Genomic DNA, 10,675 nt, shown 5'->3' with positions numbered 1-10,675 from the left:
ATTTTTACAAAGTTCTGGGCTTCAAATTTACAAGTGGTACTGTCGTTTCTCTAGTATACAGAAAATTGAAAACATTAGTAAATTTAAAGATTAAAATACTACTTGAAAAAGCATATAATTAAGATTGTACATTAAAGAATGGTCTAGCTCCATAGTAGAGTCAGTCAGCTGTGTGTTCTAGCTCTAATCTAGGGGATTCTATGTATCTATTTTTCTCCTTCTTTGTTTGTACGGGCGTATGAGTAAAGATCTGATCTCTCTCAGGACCAGGTAATTAACAAAAAACCCAAAACCAAACAAACAAAAAAATTAAAGCATGTGTTTTAAAGTCTATAGAAGATGCACAGATACATTAATTTCAGTAAGACTGGGGTCAGGATGAATAGTATTTTCCACAGGAAAAAGAGAACCAAACAGTAGGAGAGGGAGATTATTCAGGCATAAAAAAAAAAAATTCAGTGGAAACGTAAAAACATTAAAATAAGACTGGCTAAGCATATGAACACGACACAGATTTAGCAACTGAGCATATATTAATTTGTCTCTGATATTACTTCAAATTTTCAAAAGCAAACGTCTGACCAATTTCTTGCACGAGGCACACTGCCCTTCCCCTTCCAGACCCCTCTCCCCGGCAGCAGAAGGAGAGCGGTCAATTCCTGTCCCCAGCCCCCCGCGGCCGCCCCCTACCCTAGGACCGCCCGCAGCTCCCCAACGGAGGCGGCCAGCTGGGGACGACGAGGCCAGGGGCACCCGGGTGCCCCAGCGGAGCGGTAGGAGATGTGAGGTGGGGGTAGGAGGGGGGCCCACAGGTGGGGGTGGGGCTGGGGTGAGGGGCCTTGGGCTTCTGAAGCCCAGGGCCGCCCCAAGTCGGGGCTATGCTGACGTTCCGTCCTCGCCCCGGCCCCGGTGAGCATCTCCGGGGACTCTTCGCCGCACCTGTCCCGCGACCCTGCGCCTCTCCCCTCACCCTTCGCGTATGGGTCTCCAGCCCTGGTCTGCCGCGGCTTGCGCGCAGGGGCCGGCGGGAGGCCGGGCGCGCCTGGGGGCGGGGCCGAGTGGCCAAGGCCCGGCCCTCGCAGCGCAGCTCAGAACGAGGCGGCCGCGGCTGAGGCGGAGGGATACCGAGCGCCGTATATATATCGCGGAGCGCAGGCTCGCACTTCGACAGTGGTGCTGGGAGTCTCGCGGACGCGGAGCCGTTACTCGCAGTTGGGCGGCGGCGGCGGCGGTGGCGGCGGTGGCGGTGGCATAGCGCTCAGCGCTCACAGCGCCTTAGCAGCAGCAGCAGCAGCAGCAGTAGTAGCAGTAGCAGAGGCACCCCTGCGGTCACAGCCCCGGCGCAGGTGCAGCCACCCTTGTTCTCTCTGCTCTTCCTCCGTTCGCTCGCACCATGGTAGGTCGGGAGTGGCAAACGCCGGCGTAGCAGCTGCCGGCCCATGATTTCTTCCCCAATTTTTAGTTCAGACTATTTTTTACTCCTCTTTTTCTTTTCTTTGTTGGGTTTTTTTTCTTTTCTGGGTGTTACGAAGCAGGTGCGGTTTAGGATGCATTCCGGATTTGCATCTCGGTTTCCTCGGCCAGGGATCCTCATTTAAATTTTGGTGCGTCTTGGAGCTGGGATTGGCCGTGGGCTGTCCGCGGGCAGGGGCTCTGGCCCCAGCTGAATCGGAGCCATCTGCATCCACCCCCCTCCCCCAGTCCGCACCACTGCATCCAGCGCGCCGCACCCGGGCTGCCCGCAGCGCTTCGCCTCTGCCCCGGGGGGCGGGGGAGCCGGGCGGGGCCGGGCACTAGACCCTCGCTCGCAGGCAGCTGGGCGGGCGGGCAGCGGAGAATGAATGGGCCGGAGCGAGCCGGTGGCGCACGTTGCTCCTGCCGGGATGTGGGGGGCGCCGTCAGCCTTCCCCCAACACTGCTGTCCCCGTTGGGCGCTCTCTCCCGGCGCTCTTTCCTCCTCCCTCCCGGGGGGCGCGGCGCGGGCGTGGGCTGGGAAGGAAGGAGCCGGGGAAGGGTGGGGTGGGGGCAGGAAGGCGCGGGGTGGGGGGCGGAGAGGGCGGAAGCGGCGGGCCGGCCGCCCTGCACCCGGGCGGGGCCCTGCGGCGTGGCCGGGGCTCGTGTCTCGTGGGTTCGCCCCCCTGCAGCCCCCCACCCTGTGCGGCAGTAAAGGCGTGCGGGAGCCTCGGTACACCAGGAGGTCCCTTCCCGAGGGAGGCGCTCGGCTCGCGCTAATTGGGGCGGGGGACAGGCGGGGGAGGAGGGAGCTGGCGCGCAGCTCGGCTTCCAGCAGAGACGCAAAGTTTCTGCTCTGGGAGGCGGTGGCGGGCAGCGGGCTCGTCGCCTCGGGGAGCAGAAGCGGGTGGGGGGCGCGGGGCGGACTGGGCCTCCGCCTGCCGCGCAGCCGGGGGGTGGGGTTGGGGGTGGGAGTGGGGGTCTCCCTGGCCTGGGAGGGCGGCGCCCCCTTGAACCCGCCTGCACTCGGGGCCCGCTCCCCTGCCCGGCCCTTCGCCCGGCGTTTTCTCCGCCCCGAGCCACTTCCCAGTCCGAAGGGAGATGCCCTCCACGTTTCCGCTTTCTCTGCAGCCTCTAGATTGCCAGATGCGGCTGTGCGCCTCGCTGGGTGTTTTCCATAGCCCCTTTCCTCTCTCGGCGGGCAGGGCTGACATCACCCACAGCGTTTTCTGGCTTGGCGGGGTGGGGAGGTGGCTCCCGGCAGGTTCAGCTCACCTTCGCCCCCAAGGCCAGCGCGGTCCGGTGGTCGGCGTGTATTTCTTTGTCGAGGAAGGCTGATGCTCTGGATAACCACTCTAATGCGAGAATTTTGCGGCGAGGTGAGACTGTCTCCACGGTGAGGTGACAGCTTCTCTTGCGAGGTGTGGCAGCGCTTCCTGTTGTGCAAGACAGACGTTGCCCTGGCATTACGTAAATCATCGTGTCTCCTTCATTCGGTATAAAGAAGACCAACGTGCTATGTCTGGATTAGAAAGGAAGGAAGACCCAGTTCTAATTTGAAAACATAAGTGTCTGATATAAATCAGTATATGGGAACATCATTCCTATTGTGAAAGTTTTCACTTATGAGTTAGAATAAACTTAATGCCGTCAGCTTTCTAATAGGACTTATTCTGGAACTGGCTTCATTAGGCGTCCTTCATTAATATAAAAATACATATTAGCTCTCCTTGAGATCTCGAATTCCCCTGGCTGGAGGCACAGGTTCAGTGTTGCTGAGGCCAAATAATGCAAGTGAGAATTACCTTCGTGGCCGTTACCACCTCTAGTCAAGTATTTCTATTATGAGCAGCTCTTACGTCATCCATAAAGTAGGTAAATATTCTCTAACAAAGTTAATAGTTCCTCTCCAAAAAAGGGAGGGCGCAGTCTCATAATTATTATGTAGTTTCTTTGTACTTAATTTTTGCAGTTTTCTAACAGCTCAGCTGTAGGACAGTTCCATTTTTTCCTGGCTCCTGAGTCAGGATAATTTGACCAAGGGCATTTAGCTGTTCTAAATTTTAGGCTTTTAACAAATAGCTGCCTAATTTAAATGATTGGAAAGCACTTGTTACGTGGGAATGAAGTCGGTAGGATAACCCATTGCTGTATATTTTTTTCCATTGAATTGTGTCTCATAAAATAGATATAAAAGCCTGTTAATCCAACCCAATGACATTATGTAACGCCAGTTTGGAGCTTTGGAGTGCCTGCAGCAATGCGCAAGGTGCACTAAAAGTCTGCCCCTGGACCCAATCCTGGCTGCGGTGACAGCAGCAGCAGGCTGGGTCCCTTCTTGGATGGAAGCGGGGACTGTGGCACCCCTGGTGCAGTAGGCGGCGCTCTTCTTTCTCAGAGCCTGCCCCTGCAGCCGATGCAGTGGGCCTTTTGCCACTAGAGGTGCCATTTTTCAAACTATGAACTGACCCTTCCTAGTTAGACTGCAGAGCGTATAGCCATAGGCCCAGAGAAGAAAACCCGAAATGAGATGTTGTCACTTCCTTTGCCATCCTTTGTTTTTAAAATAGCGTAAAGGGTTCCCTTTATTCTAATTGTTTTTATTAAATGACTTTGCTGAAGTTTTCAAACAGCTGATTTTTTTTTTGAGATTGATTTTTGAAAGATCACTATTAAAAGTGTAATTGGAAAAACCATGTTGACCTCGATCAAACTCTGGTGGATTGAATTATAACCTTTTCTTTTTCTATGTAGGCTGATCAGCTGACCGAAGAACAGATTGCTGGTAAGTTGATGATTTCAGGGAGTTTCAGTAGACCGGAACTAGGCAGACTCAGTTCTGGTGACTCCTCTGTCCCCTCCCCCTATAGTCTGAGCAGTTTTCTAAGAATTTACTTAAATGAAAACAATAAGCAGAGATATTTAGGTCAAGTGTTACTCCTTGTCAGCGTTTTGGAGATAATGAGAAAGGAAGTAGAACTAAGAATACCCACATATTATACTCTGGAGTATTTGACTATGCTTCACGGTGTGCCAGGCTTTGTATATAATGAGATTGCATGGAGCCTGCTACAAAAATGTAGCAAAAATGTAGTTTAGAATTCTTATGCCATAGGTCTTTTAGTAATTCACCATGAAAGCTTGTACTTGCTATTCTAAATGGGAACGGATGGAAATAAGTGTCAGGACCACTGTAATAATTGGGAAGGGAATGATTTAGTTTATATTTTAGCTTTTAATATTCCCTGGAGAACTTTTTTTTTTTTTTTTTGCGGTACGCAGGCCTCTTACTGTTGTGGCCTCTCCCGTTGCGGAGCACAGGCTCCGGACGCGCAGGCTCAGCGGCCATGGCTCATGGGCCCAGCCGCTCCGCGGCATGTGGGATCTTCCCGGACTGGGGCACGAACCCGTGTCCCCTGCATCGGCAGGCGGACTCTCAACCACTGCGCCAGCAGGGCAGCCCCTGGAGGACTTTTTTGAGATGGTTTCTCTTTAGGAAACCAGGAATGCCTTTGAAATACTCTGAATGCCATGTAGAGAGAACACACTGGTTACGTGGGATTGTACATTTCTGGTAACCACCTCTTCCTATGGCTGTGAAACGGGGAGTTCTTGTGGCTGTAGAAATTTAACAGGAAGGGACCATAAAGGAACATGTGGACCAATCTTCACTTGTCAGATTGGACTTAGGACTAAATTAAGTGTGTTGAAGCTTAGCCTTCCTTATGTGAGAATATTGTGGCTTTATGGAACTGGTTACCAGGAATGACGTGTGCTCTATGGACTACTGTGTGAAGGCCAATCCAACAGAACTGCTGTGATCTTTGTTTCAGCAGATAAAGAGCAGACAGTTTCTCTTAACTTGCACAACTTGGATGGCTTGCTTTGGCAAGTTAAGGAAAGGGCGTGCTGTGGCTGGGTTGGGTGAAGACATTCATTCTAAAAGGTAAACTTTTGTTTTCAGAATTCAAGGAAGCTTTCTCCCTATTTGACAAAGATGGCGATGGCACCATCACAACAAAGGAACTTGGAACTGTCATGAGGTCACTGGGTCAGAACCCAACAGAAGCCGAATTGCAGGATATGATCAACGAAGTGGACGCTGATGGTAAGGGCTTTAGCACTATGAACGAATGCCAGCGTTGTGTAATTCAAGTTCAGACATTAAAGATTGTCTTTCAGGTCCCCAGATCAAGGCAAACGTGCAAAGATCCTTTCTGTGGTTTCCTTACAGCCACTGACAATTAAAATAGAAGATTACGGGCCTGCCTTTCGCCCTGCTCACTGTCTAGAATATTTCCTGGATCGGATCACAGTATTGTTCTTTTCCACTCGCCATGGCCTACAGCTCAGTCTTTTATCAACTGGCCCATGAGTCTGCACTGAGTCCTATGGGGAAAGTAAAAATAAATAGCCGTAGACCTTTAAAAAAGCTTATTGTCTCTAAGAGGAGAAAAAACCCAAGTGAGGTGGGGGAAGAGCATTCTCAGATGTTAACACGTGGAAGTGAGTACAGTGTGAGCTGTCAGTGTGGTGTTTTTTTTTTTTTTTTGCGGTACGCGGGCCTCTCACTGTTGTGGCCTCTCCCGTTGCGGAGCACAGGCTCCGGACGCGCAGGCTCAGCGGCCATGGCTCATGGGCCCAGCCGCTCCGTGGCATGTGGGATCCTCCCGGACCGGGGCACGAACCCGTGTCCCCTGCATCGGCAGGCGGACTCTCAACCACTGCGCCACCAGGGAAGCCCTGTCCGTGTGTTTATTGAAGAGGATTTTGAGGATCATTGAGGCTTGGAGGTGGGGTGCATGATGATTATAGGGAGCAGATTTATAGAAGCTAGTAGAAGGATGTGGAGCCAGAAGGGACAAGCAGTAACCCCTCCAGCAGTTGGTCACCATTTGGTTGTTCGTTCCTCTGGACTCCAGAACAGTGGACAGTAGACCTTTTATTGGGCACTTCTATCAGTAAGTCGTTTTTGATCACTTCCCCCCCCAAAAGAAAACACGTTTTTTGGAAATAATATCAATTAAATTAATAATTTTAATTTATTTAATAAACTGAAGTAAATTAATCAAATCTACAGACATTGTAGAACATTAGTAAATTTTGAAAAGAGGTAGGAATAAACAATTTGGATCTAGACTACTTTCTTGATGATTGGCATGATAGTAGCCATTAAAAATATGGTATCATAAGGTGATAAAATGGAATTACACTTCTCTGGTCATATACATTTAGAAGCAGGGGTTTTGGGTCAGCTCTTTAACAATGGTTTTACCCCATTTGAACTACTTCTAAAGACTGTTTTCATCCTTAGTAATTTGGAAAAAGGTTTTTCATAGTTCCGTCTCATTTGACTGCTAAGGGTGACCAGCCATCTGGGAGCGTGGGGTGGCTCTCTCATGTTTTGTGTAAGCCCCGGGGAAGCTGCTTGGGGACTGGCAAAGTGTATTAGGCCCTCGGGTTTTATGGAACAAGGTGGGGAAAGTTGTCTCAAGGTATAGAATCTGGTACTCACAATGAATAAATATGATGCCCAAGGACATCGCTGTGTGGCTGTAAGAGAGCATTTCAAATAATTCTGTCTTCCGTGAATGTCAATAATGCTTAAAAATTTTGGAGGCTAAATTGATTTGAAGGAATCTCTGAATTATTATTTTGATTTAAAGGTACTGGTGAAAATGAGTGACTTAACGTAAGGCTTTTTTCTTCTAATTTAATTTTTGTTTCTGTTTAGTTCAAGTAACACTGTTGATCTGGTGACTTGTCTTTGGGGTGTTCATCGAGCTGTTGGTTTTAAAGGAGGAGTTGTTTGGAATACTGGCCATAGAACAGATTCTTCTGACAAAGTTTCCTGAATGTTAATAGTCTGAGCTGAGAAAACACTTTTGAGCCTTGCCCTTAATGGGAAATAAAGATACTGGAGTTGGGGAGAACATGATTAGGTGACTTACCATAATGTGGCTGAGAAATGCCTCCTGGAGAAGACTTTGCAACACTTCATGGTCCCTGGCATAACAAAGTCAACTTTTTTCCCGCTCATAATCCTTTTCTTTCCTAAAAACATTGTGTACTCCTGGTGGCCCAATTATGGACCTTCACCAGCATCGCTAGCGCAGGCAGAGCTAGATCCGAGTGACCTCCCTAACTCTGGGGAAGGCAAACTCAGGTGCCTCCTTTGGGAGTAGAAAGATTCAGCTTGCACTGCTGTGGGCTTTTTTTCCTCTTGAACGGTACAAAACCTTCAGTGGCCAAGAGTCTGTATGTGCATTTTCCTTTGCATCATTAAATGCTATCCTGGGCACTGATCACTGGTTTGAATTAAGTGAATCACATGAAATTGCCCTGTGAAGTATTTGAATAGTTTAAACCTAAGATGGCTCAACATAATAAAACAATTTACCAGTTTGTCCTAGCAAATGCTTACTGTTCTATAAAGTGGTTCTAAAACTATCACTCCAGGGTAGCGTCACTGGAGCGCTTATTTTACATGAGCTTTTGTTTTTTTATTTGAGGCAATGGCACCATTGACTTCCCAGAATTTTTGACTATGATGGCTAGAAAAATGAAAGATACAGACAGTGAAGAAGAAATCCGCGAGGCATTCCGAGTCTTTGACAAGGTAACCCTGCGTCTGCATTGCAGACTGTGCTTAAATATGGCTTTCTGGCTGTCATTTCTAAAAGCTTTAACGTTCTGTTCTAGTTAGAACACTTACCTAACTGCCTGAGCCTCTGTAATCTCATTTTCAGATATCCTGACTTATTGTAGTAACCTTATCAGATGAGAGTAAACATAATAAATAGTAGAGAAATTTTGAACCAAGTTTCTTGATTGTGACTTTCAATTTCTGTTTGCTTTTCAAAAGCCCCTGCAGTGTCTGCATTGCCTGACTGCATGTGTTTAGTAGGTAGAAGTGGGAACTGGAGATGGAGAATTGTCGACATACACACAGTTGGCAGTAACTTGAGGGGCTTAATTAAGTCAAAGGCCTACTTGCCCACACCGAACCACTATGAGTCCCTACCAGTAACAGTTGCTGAATGTTCACAGGATGGCAATGGTTACATCAGTGCTGCAGAGCTACGTCACGTCATGACAAACTTAGGAGAAAAACTAACAGATGAAGAAGTAGATGAAATGATCAGAGAAGCAGATATTGATGGAGATGGACAAGTCAACTACGAAGGTAACACACCAAGTTTCTTCAGCTTAGTTTTTAAGGTTTCCCTTTAGGATCTATAAACAAGTTAACTACTTGAACTAGATTTTTTTTTTTTTTCCTTATGCAGAGTAGAGATGTTATGTTCATTAAAGCTGCTTTTGAAGATAACCGAAAGTTATGATTATTTGTCTTTTCAGAATTCGTACAGATGATGACTGCAAAATGAAGACCTACTTTCAACTCCTTTTTTCCCCCCTCTAGAAGAATCAAATTGATCTTTTACTTACCTCTTGCAAAAAAAAAAAAAAAAATTCATTTACTCATTCTGTTTCTATATAGCAAAACTGAATGTCAAGAGTACCTTCTGTCCACACACACAAAAAATCTGCATGTATTGATTGGTGGTCCTGTCCCCTAAAGATCAAGCTACATCAGTTTTCCGATATAAATACTTGTCCTACCTTAATGATAAGGAAGCACTTAGTGGACACCTGGCAGGTCCGTCCGCTCATGGTTAATACACTGTTTGGGCTGGCCAGTTTTTCATGCATGCAGCTTGACAGTTGAGCACAGTCAGGCGTTTGTATTAAAAATGAAAAACAAAAAAACAAATTCAAAGCCTGCTCAAAGGGGCTCTAGTTCAATTTGTTACCATAAACCATAAAAGCTGGTTTACTGAAAACAGACATTGAAGATTGGTTTATCTCAGGATGCTGTGGAAGAGAAACTGTCCAGGCATAGCCCCACTAGCAGGATGGCCCTCTTGTAACTTCCCCGTGCCCCTACCTGTCGTGACCGGGACACACCCTGGTGGCATGCCCACGTGTGTTGGTTTAGCCTTGTCTGCATTGTGCTAGAGCGGAGTGGGTGTCAGGCTATCACCATTCATACAAATTTTTAAAAACCTTTATCAAGGGAGCATCTTTGGACTCTCTGTTTTTAAAACCTTCTGAACCATGACTTGGAGCCAGCAGAGTAGGCTGTGGCTGTGGACTTCAGCACAACCATCAACATTGCTGTTCAAGAAATTACAATTTACGTCCATTCCAAGTTGTAAATGCTAGTTTTTTTTTTTTTCCAATAAAAAGACCATTAACTTAAAGTGGTGTTAAATGCTTTGTAAAGCTGAGATCTAAACGGGGACAAGGCAGTTGGAGGGGAGGCAAGTGTACCTTTAAATGCCCACAGCCCAGCATTGGGTTTCCCTCCCTCCCTCCCTCCTGAAATCCCAGCACCAACTGCTGAGCCTGAGACCTTGCCTAAAACCAAGCAGATACCGATTGCTTCATCTTATTTATGGACATGTAGGTCTACTTGTATTTTCACTGGGGGGGAGGGGGGAAAGTGAATTATGGTAACTTAATGATTATTCAGGCGGTAGAGCTCTTAATGAAGGAAAAAAACCACTTTCTCTCAAGCATGTATTTAGGGGTTCTTATCAATTGTGCTGCTGATTACCTGTTTTATGTAACTACTTGAGACCATCTGTGCAAAAGACATGATTTAGTGTGTCTGTAATTCAATCCTCGCTGTGTGTGGTAGAAGCAGTCACTTTTCTAAGCCAGGCTTTTCATGCCTAAAAGACACTACCAGTCACCTTTTGATTCACAGTTTTTAATTTATGATTATACTTACCTTAGACTCCTTTTCCTTTTTCTTTTTTTTTTTTCGGTTGACTTGACTTTGCTTCCCCACCCCCCAAGTAGAACGAATGCTAGCTCCCAGCTTGAAAGTAACACTCCCAGCCCAGAGGGAATTTTGTGTTTCTTGATAAACCTGTAACCAAACCTCAGAGATGCTGGTACTGGTCTTTGCAGTGGGATTGGTTTGCTTAAAAGCTCCCTAAAAGGCGTTTGGATTTAGTGCAGACCTCTTTTTGAAGTGAAGGCTGAATGTGCATTTTTCAGGGTGTTAACTTGGTTGTATCTTATTAGCGAGGAGATTTGGATTTTGAGTGTTTCTGTGAGAAGTTTTACTTTGCCAGGGAACAGCGGCAGGCTGCTAGTGAGGCAGTGAGAAGCTCTTGGCAGCCAAATGGGTACATTCGGGGCTGTTTTACGG

General features: G+C 47.5%; 1 protein-coding gene across 1 annotated transcript; it reads left to right on the top strand.

Annotated features, from left to right (window-relative positions):
- Positions 1–1,162: 1,162 nt before the first annotated feature.
- CALM1 (calmodulin 1) lies at positions 1,163–9,716 on the top strand. The gene is made up of 6 exons (XM_060170630.1): positions 1,163–1,396; positions 4,207–4,237; positions 5,417–5,560; positions 7,965–8,071; positions 8,503–8,638; positions 8,812–9,716. Exons 1-6 carry the CDS (start codon positions 1,394–1,396, stop codon positions 8,838–8,840), a joined length of 450 nt encoding a protein of 149 aa, XP_060026613.1. The 5' UTR covers positions 1,163–1,393; the 3' UTR covers positions 8,841–9,716.
- The last annotated feature ends 959 nt before the right edge of the window (positions 9,717–10,675 follow it).

This window comes from Lagenorhynchus albirostris, chromosome 1 (assembly GCF_949774975.1).
Source record: "Lagenorhynchus albirostris chromosome 1, mLagAlb1.1, whole genome shotgun sequence".
NCBI lineage: Eukaryota > Metazoa > Chordata > Mammalia > Artiodactyla > Delphinidae > Lagenorhynchus > Lagenorhynchus albirostris.
This window is presented reverse-complemented; position numbering and strand designations above follow the sequence as displayed.

Coding starts and splice junctions, on each gene's coding strand:
- CALM1 (XM_060170630.1), top strand. Junction 5,561..7,964: donor CAACGAAGTGGACGCTGATG/GTAAGGGCTTTA, acceptor TTTTTATTTGAG/GCAATGGCACCATTGACTTC. Junction 8,639..8,811: donor TGGACAAGTCAACTACGAAG/GTAACACACCAA, acceptor TTGTCTTTTCAG/AATTCGTACAGATGATGACT.